At 39.1% G+C, this 26,405-nt stretch overlaps 1 protein-coding gene across 1 annotated transcript; it reads right to left on the bottom strand.

Moving 5' to 3' along the window:
* vsig10 (V-set and immunoglobulin domain containing 10) lies at positions 1-26,405 on the bottom strand. The gene is made up of 9 exons (XM_078421752.1): positions 26,007-26,405; positions 23,133-23,417; positions 20,345-20,626; positions 18,769-19,053; positions 18,562-18,669; positions 17,143-17,155; positions 14,502-14,638; positions 8,706-8,772; positions 1-550 (listed from the first exon to the last, which is right to left on the bottom strand). The coding sequence occupies exons 1-8, from the start codon at positions 26,224-26,226 to the stop codon at positions 8,708-8,710; spliced, it is 1,395 nt and encodes a 464-aa protein (XP_078277878.1). The 5' UTR covers positions 26,227-26,405; the 3' UTR covers positions 1-550; positions 8,706-8,707.

The following is a 26,405-nucleotide window of genomic DNA, read 5'->3' as shown; positions in this document are numbered from 1 at the left end:
TATTTGTCCTTGTGTATTAATATAAAATGGATTCCTATTTGCATAAATAAGTCAATCACTGAACCAAAACAAGATGCACATTATCAATTTAACATATACTTACATTGAATAATTTTACAAAAAGTTCTGCTTAAAAAATGTTCCAAAATATTTTGCATTGTTTGCAAATAAACATTCAAAGGGAATGCAAGGCATTATATTATAAAACGCAACAGACAGAGCACTTTAAACTAGTTGCAAGCCAACAGATTAGATGTGATACAGATACAACAGACACATTAAACCTACCTTTCATACTTAAATCCTGAGCATACACTGCAATAATCTTTCTGCCAGTCTACATTCTGATTTTTAAAAACAGTTCTTAATGGTTTTGTCATTTGTTTCAGTGTATCTAGAAAAAGACTATACTTTATAATAAGATTAGTATAATCATTTCCAAACAGTACATTGGCTCAACAAGAACTCGCTGGAAATCCTCAACACAGCAGTCTTCACAACAGATTTGTGTAGAAAATATTGCACAAAAGCAATCAGATTTCCTCTGGTCCTAAACAAAAAGAAAAAAGTTAAACATTTGATATGTGCCAAGAACTGTCATTTAGAAGACTACTTTTGTAAGCAAACATGGCTGAAATCACAAGCATGACGTGACACGTCAATGTAAGGAGCTTATGTACAGTACCTCTGCATTTTGTCACTAGGTATTTTCTTCTTTGTAATATCCTACATATTGGAGATCATGTAGGAAGAATTGCAGATGCTGGTTTAAACCAAAGATAGACATAAAAAGCGGGAATAACAGTGGGTCAGACAACATCTTTGGAGAAAAAGAATGGGCGATGTTTCAGGTCGAGACACTTCTTCAGAAGGGTCTCGACCCAAAACGTTACCCATTCCTTTTCTCCAGAGATGCTGACTGACCCACTGAGTTACTCCAGCTTTTTGTTTTCTGAGGTATGGAAAACGGCCGCGTATAACTCTCTGCTTCCCCAACTCAGGACCTGACAATGCTAGACTTTAAACTTTAGGGTACAGTGCCGAAACAGGTCCTTTGGCCCACCGAGTCTGCGCCGAGCAGCGATCACCCTGTACAATAGCACTATCCTACACACTAGGGCCAATTTATAATTTTACCAAAGCCGATTAACCTATAAACCTGTACGACTTTAGAGTGTGGGAGGAAACCGGAGCACACAGAGAAAACCCATGCAGTCACAGGGAGAACGTACAAACTCAGTACAGACAACACCTGTAGTCGGTCTCTGGTGCGGTGAGGCACAACTCTACCGCTACGTCACTATACCACCAATGCTTTTGAATAGAAAGCCAAGGGCAACACTAGAAAAAACAAATAGCTGTCGCAAATGTTTAAAAAATAATTAACTATTTACTAAAAATAGGCAAAGGGCTAAATATGGACTCATAATTCTAATTTTATTGGAGGTATGTCTATTCTATAGGTACACTCGCAAGAACAATGAATTGTGTACCAAATCAGAAACTGACATATTAGTAGATTGGAAATAGATATCTCGGTTTACTATTAATAAAGGCAGAACGTTAGCAGAAGGTGATAGCCAACCATTCCACTTTTGCAATATCCCAAAGCAATTAATTCTAGCCCTGCACATTCAGAAAGAATGTCAGAAAGAAAGATCAGTCTGAAGAAGGGTCTCGACCCGAAATGCTGCCTGACCTGCTAAGTTACTCCAGCATTTTGTGAATAAATACCTTCGATTTGTACCAGCATCTGCAGTTATTTTCTTATACATTCAGAAAGAATCCTGTACCAAGGCAAGTATCTGGTTACAGGAGCAGCTGACAAATGGAACTGCAGTGTAATTTCTAAATAACAGCTATACTTAAATTAGAAATTTACACGCCATTGTCAAAATTTACATTATCAAAATGGGGTGACGAAATTGCACATTTGGGGTTTTCCTAACTTAATGCAGTTAATTCAGTCATTGTCAAACTAGGCGAATCTGTGGTCTTTCAAGGGTCTTCATGATTACACAGGTCAGAGCGACAGGCCTGTAGTCATTAAGACCAGTAACCCGTGGCTTTTTGGGTACGGGAACAATAGCGGAGGCTTTGAAGCAGGCAGGGACACTGCAGGTTTGCAAGGAGCGATTGAAAATGTCTGTAGACTGGTGCCAGTTGTTCGGCATAGAGCTTGAGGGTAGAGGGGCAAACATTGTCCGATCCTGGAGATTTCCAGCGTTTTTGTCTCCTGAAGAGCTTTTCCACCTCCTCAATTGCTATTGTTGGTGATAGAGAAGTGGCCAGACTGATGTTGAGCAGCAAGGAGGGGGTGGGTAGTGGACGAGGGCCCAGTCTTTGCAGACTGGAGCCAGGCTGTAAGTAGGTGTGAAGTGGTGATTGGGGAGGAGTGGGTTATGTTTCTGTCTATCAAACCTGCAGTAGAACTCGTTCAGGTCGTTGGTCAGCTGACGATTGTCCAAGGTTTTCCTCTTAGACAATAGGTGCAGGAGTAGGCCATTCAGCCCTTCGAGCCAGCACCGCCATTCAATGCGATCATGGCTGATCACTCTCAATCAGTACCCCGTTCCTGCCTTCTCCCCATACCCCCTCACTCCGCTATCCTTAAGAGCTCTATCCAGCTCTCTCTTGAAAGCATCCAACGAACTGGCCTCCACTGCCTTCTGAGGCAGAGAATTCCACACCTTCACCACTCTCTGACTGAAAAAGTTCTTCCTCATCTCCGTTCTAAATGGCCTACCCCTTATTCTTAAACTGTGGCCCCTTGTTCTGGACTCCCCCAACATTGGGAACATGTTTCCTGCCTCTAATGTGTCCAATCCCCTAATTATCTTATATGTTTCAATAAGATCCCCCCTCATCCTTCTAAATTCCAGTGTATACAAGCCTAATTGCTCCAGCCTTTCAACATACGACAGTCCCTACATTCCGGGAATTAACCTAGTGAACCTACGCTGCACGCCCTCAATAGCAAGAATATCCTTCCTCAAATTTGGAGACCAAAACTGCACACAGTACTCCAGGTGCGGTCTCACCAGGGCCCGGTACAACTGTAGAAGGACCTCTTTGCTCCTATACTCAACTCCTCTTGTTATGAAGGCCAACATTCCATTGGCTTTCTTCACTGCCTGCTGTACCTGCATGCTTCCTTTCAGTGACTGATGCACTAGGACACCCAGATCTCGTTGAACATCCCCTCTTCCTAACTTGACACCATTCAGATAATAATCTGCCTTTCTATTCTTACTTCCAAAGTGAATAACCTCACACTTATCCACATTAAACTGCATCTGCCATGTATCCGCCCACTCACACAACCTGTCCAAGTCACCCTGCAGCCTTATTGCATCTTCCTCACAATTCACACTACCCCCCAGCTTAGTATCATCTGCAAATTTGCTAATGGTACTTTTAATCCCTTCATCTAAGTCATTAATGTATATGGTAAATAGCTGGGGTCCCAGCACCGAACCTTGCGGTACCCCACTGGTCACTGCCTGCCATTCCGAAAGGGACCCATTTATCCCCACTCTTTACTTTCTGTCTGTCAACCAATTTTCTATCCAAGTCAGTACCCACCAGTTCAGTACTGCCTTCAACCACTGAAGGTCACCCCACCTTCTGTCTCCTTTCTCTGTTCGTTTACTTATTTATCTATTTATTCACTTCCCTATGTTCTCTAAATCCCTGTAAAGCGTCTTTGAGTATATGAAAAGCGCTATATAAATGTAATGTATTATTATTAATACCATGTGCTCTAATTTTGTCCACTAATCTCCTATGTGGGACCTTGTCGAAGGCTTTCTGAAAGTCGAGGTACACCACATCCACTGACTCTCCCGTCAATTTTCCTAGTTACATCCTCAAAAAATTCCAGTAGATTTGTCAAGCATGATTTCCCCTTCGTAAATCCATGCTGACTCGGAATGATCCTGTTACTGCTATCCAAATGCTCAGCAATTTCGTCTTTTATAATTGACTCCAGCATCTTCCCCACCACTGATGTCAGACTAACTGGTCTATAATTACCCGTTTTCTCTCTCCCTCCTTTCTTAAAAAGTGGGATAACATTTGCTATCCTCCAATCCACAGGAACTGATCCTGAATCTATAGAACATTGAAAAATGATCTCCAATGCTTCCACTATTTCTAGAGCCACCTCCTTAAGTACCCTGGGATGCAGACCATCAGGCCCTGGGGATTTATCAGCCTTCAGTCCCATCAGTCTACCCAAAACCATTTCCTGCCTAATGTGGATTTCCTTCTCTTCCACCTCTTGCAGCTGGTGATTTCTTACAAGCCCTTCCACACTGAAGAATCATTAGCTGAGAACTTGCTCCTCAACTTCTCAGAGTAGCTTTCCTTGGCAGCTCTGATTGCTCTTCTCAGCTTGTACTTGGCCTGCCTGTAGAGGTCTGCATCCCTGCTCCTGTAGGCCTCATCTTTAGACTGGCGGAGCTGTCTGAGATCTTCTGAAAACAAGGGCTTGGCATTGTTGAACCTGATCCAGGTACTAGTGGGAATGCAACTGTCCTCACAAAAGCTGACATATGATGTCACAGTGTCTGTATACTCAGAGGCTTGTGGCTGCTTCCCTGAACACGTTCCAATCAGTGCAGTCAAAGCAGGACTGTAGGTTTTCAATGCCCTCGCTTGTCCACTTTTTCATTGTTCTGACCACAGGCGTAGCAGATTTTAGTTTCTGCCTGTAGGTCGGAATAAAGTGAATTAAACAATGATCAGAGACAGATCAGAGAAGGCAGGAGAATGGGGTTAGGCGGGAGAGATAGATCAGCCATGATTGAATGGTGGAGTGGACTTGATGGACCGAATGGCCTAAATCAACTGCTATCACTTATGGCCTTATGAGGTAGCTGTTGGACAGGAGAATTTGACTGATCTGTCTTTGTTCTATGCACATATCTCCTAGCCGTTTAAACTCAGCATGGCATGCTAGTTGTTTACAATATAAGTAGCTGATTTATTAAACATGTACAATAGAATAATCTATCTTAATGCAGAAAGCTCAGTCACAGTAGGAGGAAAAAGTTAATTCCTGGTTAATGTTAACATGAATTGGGTTTTTTTTATTGTTAAGAATATTCAGCTAGTATTAAGAATTCCATTCACTGGTTGAGCTCATACGGTTAAGTGACAAATTCTGACTGTTCACTCAGCATTGAGAGCCACATTAGATGATTCGACATTGAAGTATTAAGGCAGGCACAAGGGAGTAAAGATGTTACCTTGAGCAAAAACAAATTACTGGAGGAACTCACTAGATCAAGCAGCACCCGTGGAGGGAAATGGACAGACAACGTTTTAGAATTTCTTAGACCCATTTCCTCCAGCAATTGTGTTTTGCTCACGGTATCAAAGGACATGTTTTGAATAATAAGTTGAGAAGATTTAGGTTTAGATGGTTATTTCCTCAAAGAACAGCAGGCATACCCAATGAAGATTTTTTCCCCCTTCATTTTCTACAACAGGCTCCAAAGGAATTACTTGATTAAAAAAAACCTCTCTAGACTTAACTGTTAAAGGGCTGTTGCAGTTAATTCAAAGCGATAATGCCTGAAATCTCAGGAAAAAAACCCCAGCAGTTCATGCTAAGTTCATTACTTTGGAGGAATCGCGTGAGAAGTCCAGAACTTTCTCACAGCGGATCACAATTATGAGTCTAACAAACGAGTTCTCTTGCTCCAATGGTTAAATATGAAATTCCTGCGTTATCTGAAATTGCACCTGTAACAGCTTCATTCATTTTAATGGATGGTGCAGCAGCTGAGGGAGGAAGCCTCAGGTAATTTACTTCATCAAATAAAATCTGTTACTTCAAATACATTAGCATTTAAAAAAATGGTTTCACTGTTAATAGATTTGAATGTTTATAATTATTGTTCATGCTTTTGACAGCAGTGATCACTGGTGACCACAGAAGTGTGGCTAAAACACTTGTCCAAGTATTTACTACCAGAAGGCTGATTCAACGAAGCTGATATTAGACACCAAGTTGTCATTCAAGATAAGAGCAGGATTAGGTTGGAGGTAAATAGTGAAATGCAGGCAACTTATCACTCTGGGGAAGTGCCACAACACAGTGAAAACTCAGGCACTCAGCAGAATGGAAGAAGGTAATTAGAATACATTCTTCCAAACTGTTTTTGCCCTGGGCAATCTTTCACCTGGAAGGTATATAAAAAATAATTGCAGGGTGAAAAAGGGAAATCGGGAGGTTCCCTGTTAGTAGCTTCAATGAACCTCAAAATAAATGTGGGTGGACTGAAAAAGAAATCAACAACCTGTTACCGATCACTGGAAGGGGGGAAAACATAAGAGCAAACTAACTGTCTAAGTTGCACAAGGTTAATAGCTGGGATGGCTGGGAAGTCCAATGGCTTTTCATTGTCTATTGAAAATTGGATGCTTGGGCCAGATGGATATCACTCTGAGGGATAACATAGAACTAGTGTACAGGTTATCGTTGGTCGACACAGATCTGGTGGGCTGAAGGGCCTGTTTCCACACTGCATCTCTAAAAATTAAAATAAAACTTCAGACTTGCGTTCAAAATCCACTAAAATAAGTCTTTCTAGAAAAGAGAAAGCAGAGAGCAATGTCATAAAGGGCGTCAAGATTGTGATCGGAGATATAGAGAAAGAGTTTATGTCTCCTGCAGTGGCCAGAACTTAGTCATAATAAAGTGGAGAATCCAGGAGAAACGTCTTGGCCCAGAGAGTGGCGGGAATGTGGAACTTGCTACCAAAAGCAGATGAAGCAAATGTGTAGACACACATTTAAGTGAATGTCAACTGAAAGCGAGAGGGAGAAATTAGATGTTGATAAGATTGAATGAACTGCAGAATAGGCTAAATGGGCAATCTCAATGCCACATATTCAATGTCTTCTACAACTCAACAGGAGCTGTTAGCTTTTCCCTTGAGTTGTAATCTGTATTACATTAAATTCCCCTGCATGTGTTATTAGGAATGATTATATTACATGTGCAATTATAAATAATAGATATCATAGAGAATAATTCCCATTGAAAAGCAATGAATGCTTTCAAGTAATTTATGGAAAAATAGGAATAGAACACAGGAAATGAAGGATACTTTTTCTAAAAATACAAGAATCAACTGTCATCCACCTTCTCAGATGTATGGTAACGTTATGACTACATGAATTTTGTCTCTTTACACCATTTCTACCTGGGTGACATAGATTTCATGACTACAATATAACATGATGCAGATTAATCTTTATATTTCAATCTCATTATTAACACTGGAGATAAAGGTGCCATATTTAAAGAGGTTAAAATAAAAGGACACAAAGTGTCTTTAAAAGTTACAACGGATCCATTTTTGCCCCTTTTTATTTGTGGATTTAGCTGTTGCTGGAAAGCAAACATTTATTGCTAATCTCTAACTCAACCTGGAACTGAACATTGAACTGTTTTAATCTAGCTTTAGGTTTATTATTGTCACGTGCACTGAGGTCACTGTGAAACACTTTGTTCGGCATGAAACCCAATCAAATAAGATAAAATACTATACATAAATACAATCAAGCCAAACTCAAGTACATAGATGTCAAAGAGTGCAGAATATTGTTTTTAGTGTTGTAGCACATCAGTTCCAGAGACAAAGTCCAATGTCCTTGAAATTCCAGGTTTTAAACCCTATTACGATGAAGAGACAGTGAAAGCTTCCCAAGTCAGGATTGTGTTTGAGCTGGAGGAAAATCTGCGGGTGATGATAGTCTTAATAGTACCGGTCATAATTTGACACATTGTCAACAGTTATATGGGCAAGTACATGACACACATTTGCTATGCTTGAACATTGGAGAAACTCAAAGGTTAAATCGCTGAAGGGTGTGGTGCCAATCAAGCAGGTTGCATTGTTGTGTATTGGTACACTCCTTGAGGATTGGATCAACATCCTTCCAATAAAAAAGAAAGTAATCTATCACATTTTGAAATCGTGCCTTGTACATGGCAGAAAGGGTCTGGGAGTTGGGGTAAATCACTTACCCCAGATATCCAACCTCTGACCTGCTCTTGCAGTTACAATGCTTATGCGGCTGGCTTATTGGTGAACCACAGGAGGTTGAGGTTGTACCCAGTGAATTAGTAAGATTCAATGTTAAGGTAGAAAATGCTGGAGATGATAGCTACCAGGCACATGTGACATAAATATTAAACTGCCGAAGCCTGAATTACAACCGGAATGAAATACATTCAAAATGTTAAATTAAACGCATTTCAGGTTAATGATTAACTGAAAATTATTCTAAACTTAAAACATTCCTTTGAAGGCTCCAAGCTCCTGCCCTGTAGCATTTGAGGTGTCCCAGGGAAGAATGAGCCTTGTTTTCACTCTTAACTATAATAGGGGTCCTAATAATTCCCCTCTCCAGCAAAATAGAGACTTCTCCCAATCACTGCATCCTCCACAAAATTGTAATAATCAATGAAAATTGGACAGTTTGGGGAACAAAATATATATAAATGTCAATTTGAGTTATATGACCAAATGAATTCTTCACTTTTTTTCATTCACTCATGGAGCTTGTCCTGCATTTGTAGGCTTAGCTCATCATCTGGGCTTTTCATATCCATAAAGTTAAACTGCCACTCCATTTATCAAAAAGGAAAATAATCTAACATTGTACCGCCAAAATGAATGTTCTACCTTTAAACATCAGTTTCATTTCTTTCTTCACTTGGAAGCCTGTCATTATGGGTTTTTGGTGGGTTATCTGTAGGAAGAAATTGGAGATGTAAACCAATGATTTTGTACATCTTCATAGTATTGAGTCATAAAATCAGTCTTACAGCATGGAAACAGGCCCTTTGGCCCAATTTGCCCACAGCGGCCAACATGTCCCATCTACACTAGTCTCACCGCCCATATCTCTCTAAATCTGTCCTATCCATGTACCTGTCTAAATGTTTCTTAAAGGATGGATACATTTGGATTGTTTTCCGTTAAACTTTGGAAGTTATGGAAACACTTGATAGAAGTATATAAAAGTATGAGGGGCATTGATAGAGTAGTCAGAATTTATTCCTTTATTCCAGGGTGAAAATGTCCAACGCTAGAGGGCATAGCCATAAGGTGAGAGAGGAAAGTTTAATGGAGATGTGTGGGGCAAGTTTTTTGTTGCAAAGAAAGGAGTGGGGACCTGGAATACCATCCCAGGGGTGGTGGGTGGGGAAGCTGGGGGGGTGTCAGGGTGGTGGTGGGGGGTTGGGGGTGTTGTTGGGGGGGTAATCAGCATGGAAGTGCAGGGTATAGAGTGATATGGGACATGTGGAGGAGGATGAGATCAGGTTAACTAGGCATCATGCTTGGCAAAAATTGTGGGGCGTGGGGGGGGGCTGCTTCTGTGCGTGTGTTAAAGGTCTGCTTTTGTTGGTGCACGTTATGGTACAGTGAAACTCAAATTCCTAAGCAAAGCTACAAGCCATACAAAAAAAAAAGTAACATAAACATCCAGCACAGCGGATTCCCCACATTCCTCACTGTGATGGAAGGCAATAAAGCCTAATCATCTTACTCTTTATTCTCCCGCGGTCGGTGCAGTCGAACTATCCACAGTCGGGGCAATCGAAGCAACTCCCACATGTCAGACGTGGACTTACCCAATAACGACTGCTGCCCGAGTACCCTCCCGAGCTCCTGCCCAATAACGTTACTCCAATTTAGTACCTTCCTGCACGATCCGGACTTATCTCAATTCAAAGGGATATTAAAATTTATGGAGATGTGATCACTATTCCCAAAATGTTCTTCCACTGAAACGCTAATCGCCTGGTCAGGCTCATTTCCCAACAGGTTGGGTTCCCTTCTCAGGTTGGAATATCTGCATACTTCTTCAATAAATCCTAACTGGATACATCCAATAAATTCTGCCCCATCTAAGCTTTTGGCACTGAACAAGTCTCAGTCAATATTGGAGAAGTTGAATGCACCCACTAAGACATCCTGTTGCTTTGGCAATTTCTGGTAATCTGTCTACATATCTCCATCTCTGGCTTGCTTTTAGGGGGCCGATAGCACAATCCCATTATTTTGCGTGCACCTTTCTTATCTTTAAGCTCCAGCCATATCGCCCCAAATGAATCCCCCAGTACATCTCTCCAAGTGCCGCTGTGACTGCCTCCACCGCTTCCCTTCCTCTCTATCATGTCTGAAACGCTAAATCCCTGGAATATTGAGCTGCCAACCGCATCTCTCTTGCAACCATGTTTCCGCAATGGCCATAACATCGTGGTCTCAAGCACTAATCCAAGCTCTAAATTATTCTGCTTCCCCCACAATACTCCTTACATTGAAATAAACACACTTCATCTCATCAGCATCATTATATTCCTTCACCTCCCCCTTCCTGTCATTCCTTAGACATTAGTCCTAACCTCCACCTTCCCTTCGCTCCTTCCAGTTTATGACCACTACTCTAGTTCCCAACCCCCTGTACTCTAAAGTAAACCTCTCTTTTAACTCCCTTTTAACTGCTTGCAGCACGTGCTTGTATTTCTATTTATTCATGCACAGGAATACCCAAGTCTCCTTGTTATTCACTTCTTTGCAGTTTTCCATTTGATGGTATTTTGCCTATTGATTCTTCTTAATGAAATGCACAATTTAATATATACACACATTAAACTCCATTTGCCAACTTTCTACCATTCATTCAATCTACCTCTAATCTCCTTGAGTCACAATGCCCTCATCATAAATTGCCCTTCCACTACTTTGTCATTGGTAAACTTGGATCCTTGAAATTCTGCCCCCTTTTCCAGGTTGTTAATACAAATAATAAATAATTCATTCTGCTCAGTCATAGAATGATACAGCATGGAAACAGGCCCTTCGGCCCAACTTGCCCACACCGGCCAACATGTCCCAGCTACATTAGTCCCATCTGCCCTTGTTTGGTCCACATCCCTCCAAATCTGCCCTATCCAATAAACAATAGGCGCAGGAGTAGGCCATTCGGCCCTTCGAGCCAGCACCGCCATTCAATGTGATCATGGCTGATCATTCACAATCAGTACCCCGTTCCTGCCTTCTCCCCATACCCCCTGACTCCGCTATCTTTAAGAGCTCTATCTAGCTCTCTTTTGAAAGCATCCAGAGAATTGGCCTCCACTGCCTTCTGAGGCAGAGAATTCCACAGATTTACAACTCTCTGACTGAAAAAGTTTTTCCTCATCTCCGTTCTAAATGGCCTACCCCTTATTCTTAAACTGTGGCCCCTGGTTCTGGACTCCCCAACATTGGGAACATGTTTCCTGCCTCTAATGTGTCCAATCCCTTAATAATCTTATATGTTTCAATAAAATATAATCTTATATGTTTCAATAACGCACCTGTCTAACTCCTCTGGCAGCTTGTTCCATACACCCATCACCCTTTGTGTGAAAAGGATACCCCTCAGATTCCTATTAAATCTTTTCCCCCTCATCTTAAAAATTACACCAGATATTAGTTCACTTGAACGTTTAAGATAAAAGCTAATGTTTTTAAGGAGGCACAAGAGACTGCATATGTTGGAATTTGAAACAAACTCTCTCCCCTCAATTAATAGTAGTTACTATGTAGGCAGCAGAGGGAGTAAAATGAATTTAGCTCAATGCTGCAAGTTGGTGAAGGCTTGTACTTGCATTTACTTTGACATACTTTCCTGAAGAAGAATCACACCCAAAATATTCTGTCCATTCCCTCCACAAATGCAGCCAGAGTTTCCCCGTAGCTTCCCTTTTTTGGCTTCATTCAACTTTTAAAGATTTATACTAATTCCCAAGTGCAGTGACGGGCAGACTAAAATACACTGTGGTGAGAAAAGGCATTTTCTTTTGGCAGTCTTAATCAGTTTAGTTTAGAGATACAGCGCGGAAACAGGCTCTGCGTTCCACCGAGTCCGTGCCGACCAGTGATCCCTGTACATTAGCACTATCCTACACACATTAGGGGCAATTTTCTTTTTTTTTTAACCTATGCCAATTAACTTACAATACGTCTTTGGAGTATGGGAGGAAACCGGAGCACCTGGGGGAAAACCCACCGAGTCACGGGGAGAATGTACAGACAGCACCCGTAGTCAGGATCAAGCCCCATTCTCTGGCGCCCCAATCCAATAATTCACTCATATTCATGTGCCAGTTTAATAATTCCACCTGGAGATTAGTTGGAAATCTAATACCCTTTCATTAAGTACAATGTACCAATTATCAGCTCTTTAGCTACTTTAGGTTTAGAATAATATGTATTTCAGATTGACCATGATATATTAAAAGTAGCTTCTAAGATTGACAATGCCCTGTTACAAAACTCAACAAGCAAGTCTTCTTCAGGAAAAGATGTCAAAATAAATGCAAGAACAATCTTTCACCTCTGCTGCACGTAGATAACTATTACTTGTACCATGTAGAGTACGTGCAAGGTATGAAAAAAAATCCAAATATTAACTTGGGTACTGGGAAACTAGGTCTCAAGCCAAAGCACGGATAATTAAAGGGCTAATCAAAAGATGAAGAGCAAAGAGGAAAGTTTGAAAAAGGGAACTCTAAAGCATTGGATTTAAAGAGCAAATGAGGATGGGTTTGTGGAAGATGATGTATGATGTTTACGGGGGGGGGGGGGGGGGGGGGGGGGGAATAATGGGAATGGTCGTGTTTATTTGTTGATATAATTCAAAAACAGATTTTTTAAGAAATGCAGATAAACAGGCAAACTCTGATAATCAGGCATCCTTTGAGCTTTGCCGATGATTTTCCCACACTTTTAATTAATTTATTTTTTAAAGATGTTACAGTAGTACAACAGGCTTTCCAATAAACCTGCAAAGTTTACAATACAATGTATCTTTGTCATTGTACAGGGGTACAACGAGATTGTTAATGAGACTTCCATATGATGCAATAAATTAATTAGCTAATCAGCAGAAATTTAGACAACCCAGAGAAACAAAATTAGAAACAGTTAAAACAGAATAAAGTGCAAATAGGTCGATGTGCGACGTGACCATCCGACTCAGCAGGACCGGTTCAGAGCAGCTATGGCCCTGGGGATGAAGCTGTTCCTGAGTCTGGAGGTGCGGGCATGGAGCATGGAAAATATTCTGGTGGGCCAGGTACTGAACTATTGAGATCTTAGAGCAATTGGATTGCAGATTGTTGGATTTGTACAGAAATAGGTATTTATACAGTAAGGAAACATACATTTTAATTCATGTATGAACATCTGGACATAGAAGGTAGGTAGGATTGCTATTGCTAAAATAAAAGGTAGAATTAGCTTGCCTATCATAATGTAAAACACAAAATAAATTAAAAGTGTATTTCTGCATCACCAACAACAGACTTGGTTTTAGTAAGCTTAGCAGATCAAACAGCCAACTGGAAAGTTCCCTTGGAAACTAACTTCACCTTCACCAAAAGGCAGTCTGCTTAAGGGCCTGGATCAGCACAAGGAATTGCAAGGACAACGTGAAAGAAGACTTAACACATTCTGAGTCAACTATGTGTGCCATGTTCTTTTCAGAACACATGGGTTTGGAATAGCTGATGAAGACAGAGCAAAGATATTGACACAGATGGGCCTCTGGTGAAAGATATTAACAAATGAACAGCTTCTCCTGTGATGGATGGCTGCTGTGGAAAGATTAAAAAACTGATCAAAGACCTGTGCCCTAAATAATTAATCTCTACAGAAATACAGGGTACAAAGTGCTTCATTGGAGATGTGATTGGGAACAAAAGGCAAGGTTGCTCGATGCTGACCAAAACCAGGGATCCCCAAGGCACATAATGAGCACATTGGGAAAGTAACTTTAGAAGTGGCTGATCACACACCTTTCTCATTTCAGATTGGTTAAGAAATAACAACTGACCGTTGCTACTTTTGGTGGAATTGGCGCACCTCATTTCCAAAATGCATAAAATCAGGGAGATTGTGTGGAATGCAACAAGGTGAACAGCCCTTCTCTCTCCCCTGCAACAAGTAATAAATGACTTCTGACCCAAATTAGACTGATTAATCACCAAGTGATTATTTTTGGTTCACAACACGTGCTTATCAGGATTTGCAAACGGGAAATCCAAGTTTTCACTGAATTTGGAAAATTTGTCATGTTTCCTCAGACTATTTCAACATAATGCTGGTATTATTACACAGAGCTGATTCCCACCATCTCTGTCATACATTGATCACATTCCCCTCCCACCATTTCATATACCAATTCCTTATCAATCCCAAAACTTGGAAGCTGCATGAAACAGGAAGACTGATGAAAGGCAAAATTACAAAGGTCAATGAAACAGGTCAAAATTATCCTATGCCAACAATATTCATAGTGAATTAGTTATTCAAATCACCCCAACCCTGACTAAAATCAAATAGCAGAACTGCGTTTTAGCTATGTCACTGACACAGATGTTCAACAAATACCTTTCCCCATTGTCTAAGTCAAAGATTACTTACCTTCAATGAAAATGTGGCCATTCATTGACTCGGTAGATTGATGATTAACAACCGAGGTTATTCCTGATGAACCCTCACCTGCAAAGTCTTCCTCTTCCTCCGAATCCACCAGAGTAAAAACATTTGAACCTGATTGCCTGTAAATTAGGAAACATGGTGATCAAAATAAGTTACTAAGAGAAAATTGTCTTGAATGGTAAAATAACTAATGTTGTAATTTTGAATATAACAAAAGTTGTAATTAGGTTACCAACACTACAATCACAGATTTAAACAAAGCACTTACACAAACGTTTAAGCCACAGAATTCTACACAATTGCATTGACTGATCTCCCTCCTACACACTGACTCGTCATCAGAAATGTGTCTGGCTACATAGTCATGGGTATAGAGACAGTAGAGCATGGGGCTAAGTGTACAGCCTTGAGATGCTCCTGTACTGTTAGTTATCAAGGAGGAAGTGTTGCTGCCGATTTGTACTGATTGTATTCTGTTGATGAGGAAGTCAAGGATCCAGTTGTAGAGGGATGCGCAGATGCAGATTTTGAAATAAAATGTTTATTTAATACCAAAACCTAATTTATGCGCTGTATTTTTGACAAAGTAAATTGCACATACATTTACACCTCTTTAAATGTGTGTCATTTACTTTTTTGAATTATGCGCTGCTTTTCAGGAACGTAAAACCTGCACAAACGCAAGATGCCTAGAGCTGGAAATATCTTTAAAAACATTCCAAAAACCAACTCATGAAAAATAAATTGTAAAACTTAACACAATAACACTAACTATGCAAAAAAGTATCTCTGAAACAAATCTGAAAATACGAATCAAGATTTGATTTACAGTGAAACTGCAGGAATTTCCAGGAAACTACTGGCACAGATCTTTCATCGAGATCTGTTTGAGTGGAACATAAACAGTGGGCAACAGCCACAAATGTGCACATTGCCACTGAATTCTATGAGGAGTCCAACATCAGATGCAAGCTGGAAATATTGGCAACATTGCAATTCAGAAGTTCTGCTTTCGCAAATAAAAATCCTGAACTGCTTGGCAGTTCAAATTTAGCTAATTTTGTCGTGAATTTCCCTTTAAATTGCTTCACTTGCGATCCAGTTTATTAGATTAGATTATCATGTCTGAACACAAGAAACACATCCAAAATCATGATTATATTGCATCAGTAAAGAGATCTGAACAGTTGCAAGAACTTTCTTTGGACATAACAGGGTGCACCCAACTGCAGTAATATTAGGAAACAAGCAGGCAAGATCGTCTCTGACCCCTCTCACCCTGGCCACAAAATCTTTGAAGCACTTCCCTCTGGAAGGCGACCACAGCCAGACATAAAAACAGCTTTTTTCCCCACTCACTAACCAAAGGCTGTAGTTTCCTTTTTGCTCTGATTTATTTTCACCCACATGTTTAGACCGTAATGTTGTATCCTTATTGTTTTGATGTGGTTATGCTTTATTCTTAATTGTTAACTGTACGGTTGTGTTGTCATTTGTGAGCGGAGCACCAAGGCACATTCCTTGGATATGCACATACCTGGCCAATAAACTTATTCATTCATTCAAACAAAGGTAAATCTCCCTGGTCTTCACTGTTTTACAACATCATCTCTTCTACTATGACATCAATTGAGATTTGCATTGCTACCACAAACAATAGAATTTGTTTAATTTCCTTGTTTTTAAAAATAAAATCGAATGGTCCTGCTTTCCTTACAGATACACGGTACTCATTAAAGTAAAATATAGATGTACTTCAAAAGAATTAGGCAATGGATGTTGCTGGATTTCTTTGCACTTGCATTTCCTTCTTTACCTTTCCACTGTGTGCCTATTTCAGTTTCTTGTTATAATACGTCATCTCTGCATTACAGTATCTCCATTTTGTAAATTTGTTTCCCTTCTCCTGAAATTGTTTGCCACACACCCACTTGTATGTCAGTAAGTGCTAAACTAAAGTGTCTGATCCTTGTCCAATTACCTCTACTTACACTAGATCAGAAGATTCTTTCAGCAATAACATCATGATAGTTACAGCAAACAGCACAAACAAGTGATAGCAGTAAATTTCATCTTGCAATCTAGAGAGCTAGTTTTGAGACACTATATTCAACCATGTTCACTTCTATTTGTATATACACATGGAGGAGCTGAAACAGACTTTTTGATGGCGTGTTTCTACTTTTATATTATTCATCTCTAAATTATCTTCTCCATTTCAAATCATAATGGCTTAAGATACCACATTGAAACGACAGTAGCCCATTGAAATGTAGATCTAATCAAACAAATAAATAAACGTAATTTTCATTAGCGTTTGAAAGGATGCTTCAGCATGTGAAGCAATGTGTAGGAAGGAACTGAAGATGCTGATTTAAATCGAAGGTAGACACAAAATGCTGGAGTAACTCAGCGGGACAGGCAGCATCTCTGGAGAGAAGGAATGGGTGACGTTTTGGGTTGAGACTCAGTCTGAAGAAGGGTCTCGACCCAAAAAGTCACCCATTCCTTCTCTCCAGAGATGCTGCCTGCCATTGAGTTACTCCAGCATTTTGTGTCTATCTAATGATTTAATGGTCAGGTTTCAATGTTATTAATAAAGATTTTTAAATATTTTACTTACCAAAAACGTCTTCCTGGGAAAAAAAGAAAAAGAAAATTTGTACATTTAGTAGCGGTAGTATTCAAGTATTTATTAAAATACTAAGGCTCCACAAAATGATTCCATGCATAGATAGTGCAGCAATCTTAAAGGGAATTGTATTTAAAATATATATATATTAACTTGCTTTCTTTAAAATAAAGACTCTACAGGTAGAATCAACAATAACTTAAGTAACATGCAAATATCACATCTCATGAAACCACACAAAATAATTTAATAATCTGGTGAAATGACCTCTAATGCAACCCCAGTGCCAACATTTGTTTTGAGTAAAAACATTAAGAACTGCTTTCTTTGCAATTGTGGCAAGTCCCAGCAATATTATTTTGGCTAACAACTAAGAATAAAATTTACCCTTTTGATAAAATACTAGAATACATCCTCATGCCAAAAGTAATACCAATGATACTTACTCCTGAAACTTACAACTCGATAAGTATTGAATATAGTTATCCATTACCGTTAAGGTTTCTTTGCTTCAAATGAACAGGATTTAGCAAGAGAGGGAGGGGAAATCTACTCCACCAGTCCTTTTAACTGATGCTGCCATGACAATGTATTTTCTTTTATTCACAATTAGCTGAATGTAATATTTCAACTGAACGTTTTCAACAGATTAATGCCAACATGTTTAACAAAATAAAGTCTTCAAATCAAAGAACAAGCACTTCAAATGAAGTACCATTTTAAAGACTTTACATCCCTAAATTGACGATACAAGTATTTCACTTCACACAGGTCACTGTGGGGTACAATTACATCACTGTGGGGTACAATTACATCTGCTGTGGTAACTGAGAAGCTTATTTACCAGCTTATTATAAAAGCATTAACATTTTATATTTTTACTTCTGTTGTTCAAATATACAGATAGAGACTGTACTAAATAAATTCAGAAGCAACCTTCTATTTTGACATGAACTCTAGCAAGCACCTCGTAATGGCCTGTGACAAAATACAATTAATTTAAAGACCTTATGCATGGTAAATTTCAAGGTTTAATCCTTATGAAATGTAAATACTGTAAATTACAAATTATTAGAATAATCTAATATTCTGAAATATATATGTATAAAGTTTATACCCTAACAAAGTAATTAACTAGTTATCTATTGCAGGAAGATAAAGATAAAGACCTTATTGCAAAAGCAGGAGTGTTATACTTAAATAAATAATCTTTAAGTGACTCAAGGCATACCTTAGAGCAAGGTCTCCAAAAAAAACCCCAGGATCACTCACTTATAAATTGCTATGCTCATTTAGACTTTCTACAAAAAACTCATCAAGCCATACAGTATTTAAAGTCCAATGAAATGTTTATTCATGCACAATGCTGAAGAAGTGCTACTGAATTTAAAGGATCCATCTAATACTTACTTTTGATAAACAGGTTCCTGTGCCTATAGAGGAAAATTCCAAAAATTGCTGCAATACTTAGAAGTGCAAGGACAGCAATTACTCCAACCAATCCAGAAATGTTTTTATCTGTTTATCCAGAGAAAGAACACATTGAAATTATTAATTAAAAGACTGCAGTGATTACGAAATGAATTCACAATGATTTAAAAAAATATTTCAACTCACTGTTAAATGACACCAATATTTCCACTTCTTTAATCCCCAGAGGATTCTCACATTTGCAAATATATGTCCCTTCATCTTGTGCTTTAAAGGTCCTCTGTATTGTTAAGAGTGAAGTAATACCCTCTTGTAAGACTATATATTTTCTGTTGGTGAAAATTTCAGTGTCGTTGTTTCGTAGCCAGGTTAATTTGGGAGGAGGATTTCCTTCCTTTGCGCGACAGGTCAACGTGATATTCTTTCCCTCAAATCCGGTTACAAGAGGTTGTGCCTCAGGAAGTGGAGCCTCTGAAATACACCAAGATCAAAGTATATCATTCAAAACATAAGTGGTAAACTTCTTTGCTCTAAAATAGTCAAACGCCAAAATATGTTTAACATTATTTTAAGAAGAGAATGAATGAGGTGTAGGACGAAGGGGGAAATTTTTTATATGGTTATCGTGCAACCAAAATTGATTGTGCAAAGCAGTTGCAGCAGTTTCATTGAAACAAAGCCATGAATGAAGCAGCATAATTTTTTAATGATACATAGTACAGATACAACAGTGGCAATTAAGCAGCTTTTGGGTAGGTACATTGATATGCAAGGAATGGAGGGATATGGATCACGTGCAGACAGAAATTAGTTTAACCTAGCATTGTATTGGGCATAGACATCGTGGGCCGATGAGCCTTATTCTGTGCTGTACTGTTCGATGTTTTTACAACCGGTGACTCACATTTTAACATTTTTTTGATGAATAGTGGTCTATAAAATTACAATAATACATTTGGTTGAAAAAACCTGAATATTTAATTTATCAGTCATTTACCTGTCCAGACCTGCCAAATATAACAGATATATTCTTGAGAATATTTTCCAACTGGACTACATAGTCAATGTTATATCGGAACAGATTAATTTAAAGTAAAAATGTGAATTATATAAGGCTTCCAATCTGTTAACATTTCTTATTTGTTGCAAGTAGTCTTGGATAGAGACAAGCTATGTAAAATATTGCAGTTTCTCCAGAAATACTGTAAAATTAGGGACTGCCATTAAGGACCTAATCACACAAAAAATGGTGTTTGAACTACCTCCACAGCCATTATCTTTGCCATTCACCACTGATAGAAATGACACATGGTCAATGTATTTACTCAATACACGTAACCACCTTAAGATTTGTAGACAGTATCTACTCAATACACGTAAATATCTCAAGATTTGTACAGAGTGTTTGGTACGATATGGTATCAAGTGCCAGACACATTTTTAAAAGGTACAGATACTGCAGCAGGTTAAATTACTGATTATAAATAAGCCTTCAAAAAAAAATCAGCTCAGACATTTGCTAGAATTAATGCTTCGTCTATTACCAATATCATACAGCCCGCCACTGTATGTTTCTTTTTTTTTTCCTAGTCAGATGTGCAGCACTTTGGTCAACGTGGGTTGTTTTTAAATGTGCTATACAAATAAATTGACTTGACTTGACTTGACTAAAAGTGAGTTTTGAAACTATGTTCTTTGAAAAATCCTATCATGGCAAATTAGAATTCCTGTTTCTATTGGAATTGTTGAATATCTTACTTACTCAATAACAATGAGCACGATGGTTCCATCCTTTGTTCATATGCAACATGGGAACCCACACATTTAAATATTTGACCATCGTGTGTTTCTGACCCTTTAACCTGGAGGATCAAGGTGTCATTTAATCCTGGCTGCCCATGGGTTTGATCACCGGATCCAACATTCGAAGTCGCACTTGACCAAACAAATGTTGGATGTGGATATCCCTCGGTCCAAGAACAAAACAGATGCACGTCATTATCAGAAGATTCTGCATGGCACAAGGGAGGTCCTTCTGGTGGATCTGTAAAATTAAAATGTCAAAACAGATCATCATTTGGCTGTGTTGCTGTAGCCTGTTGAATGGAACATGGAACAAGGTTTATGTTTCCAAGAAGTAAATATTAAGATATACAACAAGTCTCGCACTTTCCCCAGGAACTCTTCTGTCCTCTGTTCTGAACAATTATTTCAACAGGTTTAGTGAATAGCCATTTCCTAATTTTCCCACTGGATTCTTTTACAATAGTTGAATTTCAAATCCTGATGCTTGCTCACATTCTAGAATGATAACTTTGTTGTTCCGACAAATCTCCACATTTTTATTTTACATTGTCTTTTTTGTGCAACCATAAATCCAATTTGGGCTGATAAATCCATTATTTTTATCTTAATGAAAATTAAGGAATTCAACCTGCAGTTCATTCCTGTTTTCTTGATCGCAGAGTCTTTACAATAAAAACAAACCCAGACCTAAATTAAGAATGTTTTTACTTGTCTTTAATTTCCTATTGCTGAAATTTAACATTGTACAGGGATACATTAGAATACAATGTCAACATGCTAAAATCATGCTAGCAAGGATATTATGGCTTTCATGAACAGAAAACGTTGCCTTTTCTTTGTGGATCCTTAACACCCACTGAAAAAGTAAGGTAAATTATTTCTCAAATTCGCTGGGAAAATAAAAACTTATACTGGCGCAAGATTTTTAACTCTGTAAACTTCCCAATGTGCTTTATTGGAGCTTTCTCAAATAGAGGAAGTTACCAAGTCACTTCAGAATTCATTAGGACAGATGACCGAAACCTCGCAAAGACATTGGTTTTAAGAGGTGTCATGAAATGAAAAGCATGGAAAGAAGTTTAGAACATAGCACGGTAATCTCGTGCCCAAACTAATCGATCTGCCTGCATTGTTCCATATCCCTCTATTCCCTCCGTTCAAATATCTGTCGAAGTGCCTCCTAAATGTTGCTCCTGCATGTGCCTTGACAGCATGTTTCAGGCACCTACCACCCTGTAAAAAAAAACTGCCTTACAAATCCCTTATGAACTTTTCCACTCTCACCTTAAATCTGTGTTTCTCATAATGAAATTACTAAAGTTTGAATTTACCTGGAACATAGCTTCCCAACTTTTATACTCACTTTTATACTCATACGTCCCAACCCATGAAGGCAAGCATGCTCGGCCACAAGGGAAGGAATTTATCTGGCGATCAGAATTATTAGAGTGTAACCCACCCAGAATCAATATATTTTAGAAGATGGTTCTAAAGATTTCTATTTTTTTAAGCACGTACTTCCCAACTTTACTCTTAAATGATCAAGTACTAATATTAGGAATATTGATTTGTTTGAATTTCCGCATTAAAAAGGATTTTATTTTATCCCTTTGTGGATATAATAAAATATATTATATTTTGATCCCTTTAAAGTCTTTTATTATTTTAAACACCTTGATTATCACAAAATGCTGGAGTAACTCAGCAGGTCAGGCAGCATCTCGGGAGAGAAGGAATAGGCGACGTTTCGGGTTGAGACCCTTCTTCAGACTGAAGCTGCTGAGTTACTCCAGCATTTTGTGAAGATTTGTACCAGCACCTGCAGTTATTTTCTTATATTAAACACCTTGATTACATCATTCTTCTGGGTTCAAAGAAATACGACCAAGTTTATGCAAGCCTATAACATGATTTAACCCTGGTATTATTTTTAAACAGTCACATCAAAGGTCAGGTCAGAGAATCCACTTTTCATTTGAACCAGATCCATTTCTTGTCCTTTTTTTAAGGATTGATCTATCTGCTGGTCATCACTGCAGTTAAATAGCTTGAGAAACATGTAGACATTAACCATCCAATAACTTGGTCCATCTCCACATCTTTGTTGAGAATCAACGCTGTTTTTACTCTGATCCTACAGATTGCTCTAATCATGATTCAAACTACAATTAAACACCAGTGTGAAAACAGGCTTCCAACCAAAGTAAAATTTCCTGGTATCTTTTTATCTATTATCGAAGTCCAGAATGATGGGGGAAAAAATCAAAAATCTAAACCATTAAAAAAAATGTTAAACTTAATACTGTTAAAACAAAGCACTGGAATTACATGGCAGCCTCTAAAATTTCAGGTTGATCCAAATGTTGGAAAAGCAGTGATCAATTTGTCCACAGGGCACTCCCAGACAACCATGTGCTGATGCCCACATGAAGTTATTTTTCCGATTTTGTTTGATTGGATATTGACCAGGACACAATCTCCCTGCTTTTCAAAATGATGCAATGTTCTTTTGTGCATCATACATGCATATTTATGATATTCGAGAAGGCAGATACTGCCTTAGGTGTAACTGAATGATGGCAACTCAGATGAAAGAACATATTTTTACGAGTGCATTGGAGAATAATATGAGGCCCATAAACTATTTAAAATGTAAATATGTGTGTTTAATGGTAATTTACAATACATTTTGAGAAAATATCTTATACTAGTGAAAAATGTGAATTTAGCAGAGGGTAACTTACGGTAGACAAGAACCTCCTTGGTGACATTCTCATTTGTTGAGCATGTATAGTTCCCCTGGTTGCCACTGCCCACATCGGAAAGTGTAAATTCTGAATAGGTCCCCTCATCATTGGCAAAAATGTCCTGCCTCGAATCTGGACCAATGAAGTTCCAAGATATATTTGACTTTTGCTGTGACCTCCTTGAGCAGTTAAATGAAACCTTTGTGTGTTTGATTACATAGATTGTCCCATTTGGCAACGTTTCTCCAGGAGTAATTGTGATGGATAATTCCTCAGCATCAACTGCAAATGGAAACAAAGACCTTCTGGTCAAAGTAGGAAAAAAATGCATCATTCAGTATGATTTCAAAATGAATCAGGAATTTAGGTTGATAGGCACTATATTTCTTTACAGATAGTACCTTATGCATAATTCCCAACACATGAGGCAAATTTGGTCTTCCCGCACTGCCGTTAATTCTGTCATGCAATATCAGTATGTTTGCTAAAGTTCAAAACAACAACATCTGCAACTCCCAAGAGTAATAGAATCAGATAAATGAATCAATTAAAGCTCAGTCTCTAGAAGCAGGATTCAATTCTGTGTAATTTGGATATTGAAGAAAAACAGTTAAACTGAAAATAAAATTAAACAGATTTCTGAAGTAAACTTAGCAATCTCCATTTAATATTATTTTAAATGCTTTGTTTCACAACTTTGTGGCAGTAGAATTAGGGGCCGGTGTTCAGCAGTTGGTTAGAAACGTTTTGCCAACTACATGGTCATTTTACATTAGCCACTTCCTTCCTGGAATGAAAAATTTAGTTTGTTAAAACATTTCCAGATGCACCTATGACTGCCTATTTTTTGATGCTATAATTTAATGAAATAATTTCTGTTCAAGATTACCAATCTTACCAATGCCTTTACCACATCAGGCAATGCGACAAAGGGTCATAATTTCCACAGTAAAACTTTTCAGACTAATGTACAGCCATTTAAACATGGTGCAAATGTTGGACATCAAATAGAAATGTGAACAATCAGCAGTCTCTTCAGATCTACAAGATACAAACACATGCTAATAGACTCAGGAAAAAAAAGGGAAAGAAAATGCCGTCAGAAGTATCAAATGAATAATCTTATCATCTCAGTCATGCATTAAAAAAAATTTAAATCCGAATATCTAAAAGTAGTGAAGGATCACCAAAGGAAAAAGAGGATAAAGAATAAGGATGATAAACTTTGTTTTTAAACAGAAACTACTAACTAGTTTAACATGCCAATGCTAAGAGTTCAGATCCTTGTCCACATTCATTTTCTATGAAAACTGTCAAAAGTACAAACCTATTCCTCATCCTCTTATAGGCAGGAACAGATGTTCACTTTATAACATAAAAGGACACAAAGTGCCCGAAACATCATTTATCCATGTTCTCTACAGATACTGCCTGACCTTCCGAGTTACTCCAACACTTTATTTCTTTTTGTGTATTAACCAGTATTTGCAGTTCTTTGTTTCTTCACTTCACCATATGGTGTTGATGGAGACCCAGGAAAAGTCTTGATGGACTCTGTACTAAATACAGTCAACTAATGCAGTACGGAAATCAACAACAGACTATGTTGATCACAACCAACTCAATAGAACATAAGGATCAGGTGAGCCTATTGATCTGAAACGTTAATTTCATGTTTTACTGCACCAATGTTAAACAGAAGCTCTATTTAACCCACTCTTTGAATACTGCATCCAGCCCTGATCATCAGGAGACTATAAAGCTTAGTAGCAGTATACAGAAGGCTCCCAAGGTTGACCACTGCAGGAGATCTGAATCAAAGTTTAGACTGATCAATTTTGTAAAGGAAATGATTCTCCAATATGTTACATAAGACAGGATTAAAATATGCAAGAACATTGGTTTAAATTAAACTGTGCAAACAAACTAAGATTGCAGGCTTAGCAATACCAGTGTTTTTAAAAAAAACACAATAGGAAGTCATTGATACATTCAAGTGAGCAACAGCTGGAATACGGTGTTAGTGGAAATAATGGAAAATTAAACCCCAAGGTTTGGATGTTCTAATGAGGCTAATTAACAATCTCCCCAAATAGATGAATCTATCTTCTGATTAATTATAAACAAAGAGGTTGGAAACCCAAGACAAAAATAGAAAATGTTATAACTTCTCAAGGGATGAGGTAGCACGTGTGGAGCAAGAAAGAAATGTTGAGGTTTCAGCTGGGTGGCTTTTCATCAGATCATGATTCTGATGAAATGCCATTGACTTGAGAAGTTAACTGTTGTTCTTCTACACAGATGCTGCCTGGCCACCTGAGTATTTCCAACCATCTTCTGAAAGGCAGGTTCAGCTCTAATTCAATGCACCAATTACATCTGGAAAATCTGGTGAACGTATTCCATCTGTAGTACACTCCCAAGTGTGCAGAGTAAGAGCCGGAGGCGCAATGAAGGTATTAATTAACGTATACTGCTAAACATGCATTGCTGAATCCACAATCAATGAAAGCAACATGGTTTACGCAGAATACCATTCAAAAGAAACATTGGGATTAGATCAGTTAGATTCACCAGTTCAAGTTTAACGAAAGTAAGCAACTACACTCAATTTCTAGAATAAAAGTCACAGAACTAGAAAATAACAACTACAATTACAACCCCATCAAGAGTATTCGTTACCGATCGTGCCTGGGGCAAATTAAAATCTAAACAAGTTAAATTGAGGCAAAGAGAGTTAGCAAAACATCCCATATAAACACGCCGAGCCCAAACTTGTCCTGGAGTTCGGTCCGAGGGAAAGCAGCCATTTCCTGAAAGATCCCTGCAGCACCCGATCGTTCACGTCGGGAGGAGATGCCGAGCCCTTACCTGCCCCGAGCAGCGCGCACAGCGTGAGGCCCAACACAGCGGCGAGCGGCAGGTGGCGCCCGGGGCCCGTCGTCCCGCGGCCCGTCGTCCCGCGGCCCGTCGTCCCGCGGCCCGTCGTCCCGCGGCCCGTCGTCCCGCGGCCCGTCGTCCCGCGGCCCGTCGTCCCGCGGCCCGTCGTCCCGCGGCCCGTCGTCCCGGGGCCCGTCGTCCCGCGGCTCATCGTTCCGCGTTCCCGGGTCTCGGGCTCTTTTTGCTCGCGAGGGCGGGTTGGAGGAGCGCGCGCCCTGCAGCTCAGCTCAGCTCACCAGGTGAGGCGGCCTCGCCTCTCTTCCCGCCCACGGCGTGTCTCCGCCCCCAGGCCCGTCGTCCGCCAGGTAAAGCCCCGCCCTCGTCTCCGCC

Source organism: Rhinoraja longicauda, chromosome 25 (assembly GCF_053455715.1).
Source record: "Rhinoraja longicauda isolate Sanriku21f chromosome 25, sRhiLon1.1, whole genome shotgun sequence".
Taxonomy (NCBI): domain Eukaryota; kingdom Metazoa; phylum Chordata; class Chondrichthyes; order Rajiformes; family Arhynchobatidae; genus Rhinoraja; species Rhinoraja longicauda.
The sequence above is the reverse complement of the archived record's forward strand: the minus strand, read 5'-3'. Positions and strand labels throughout refer to the sequence as shown.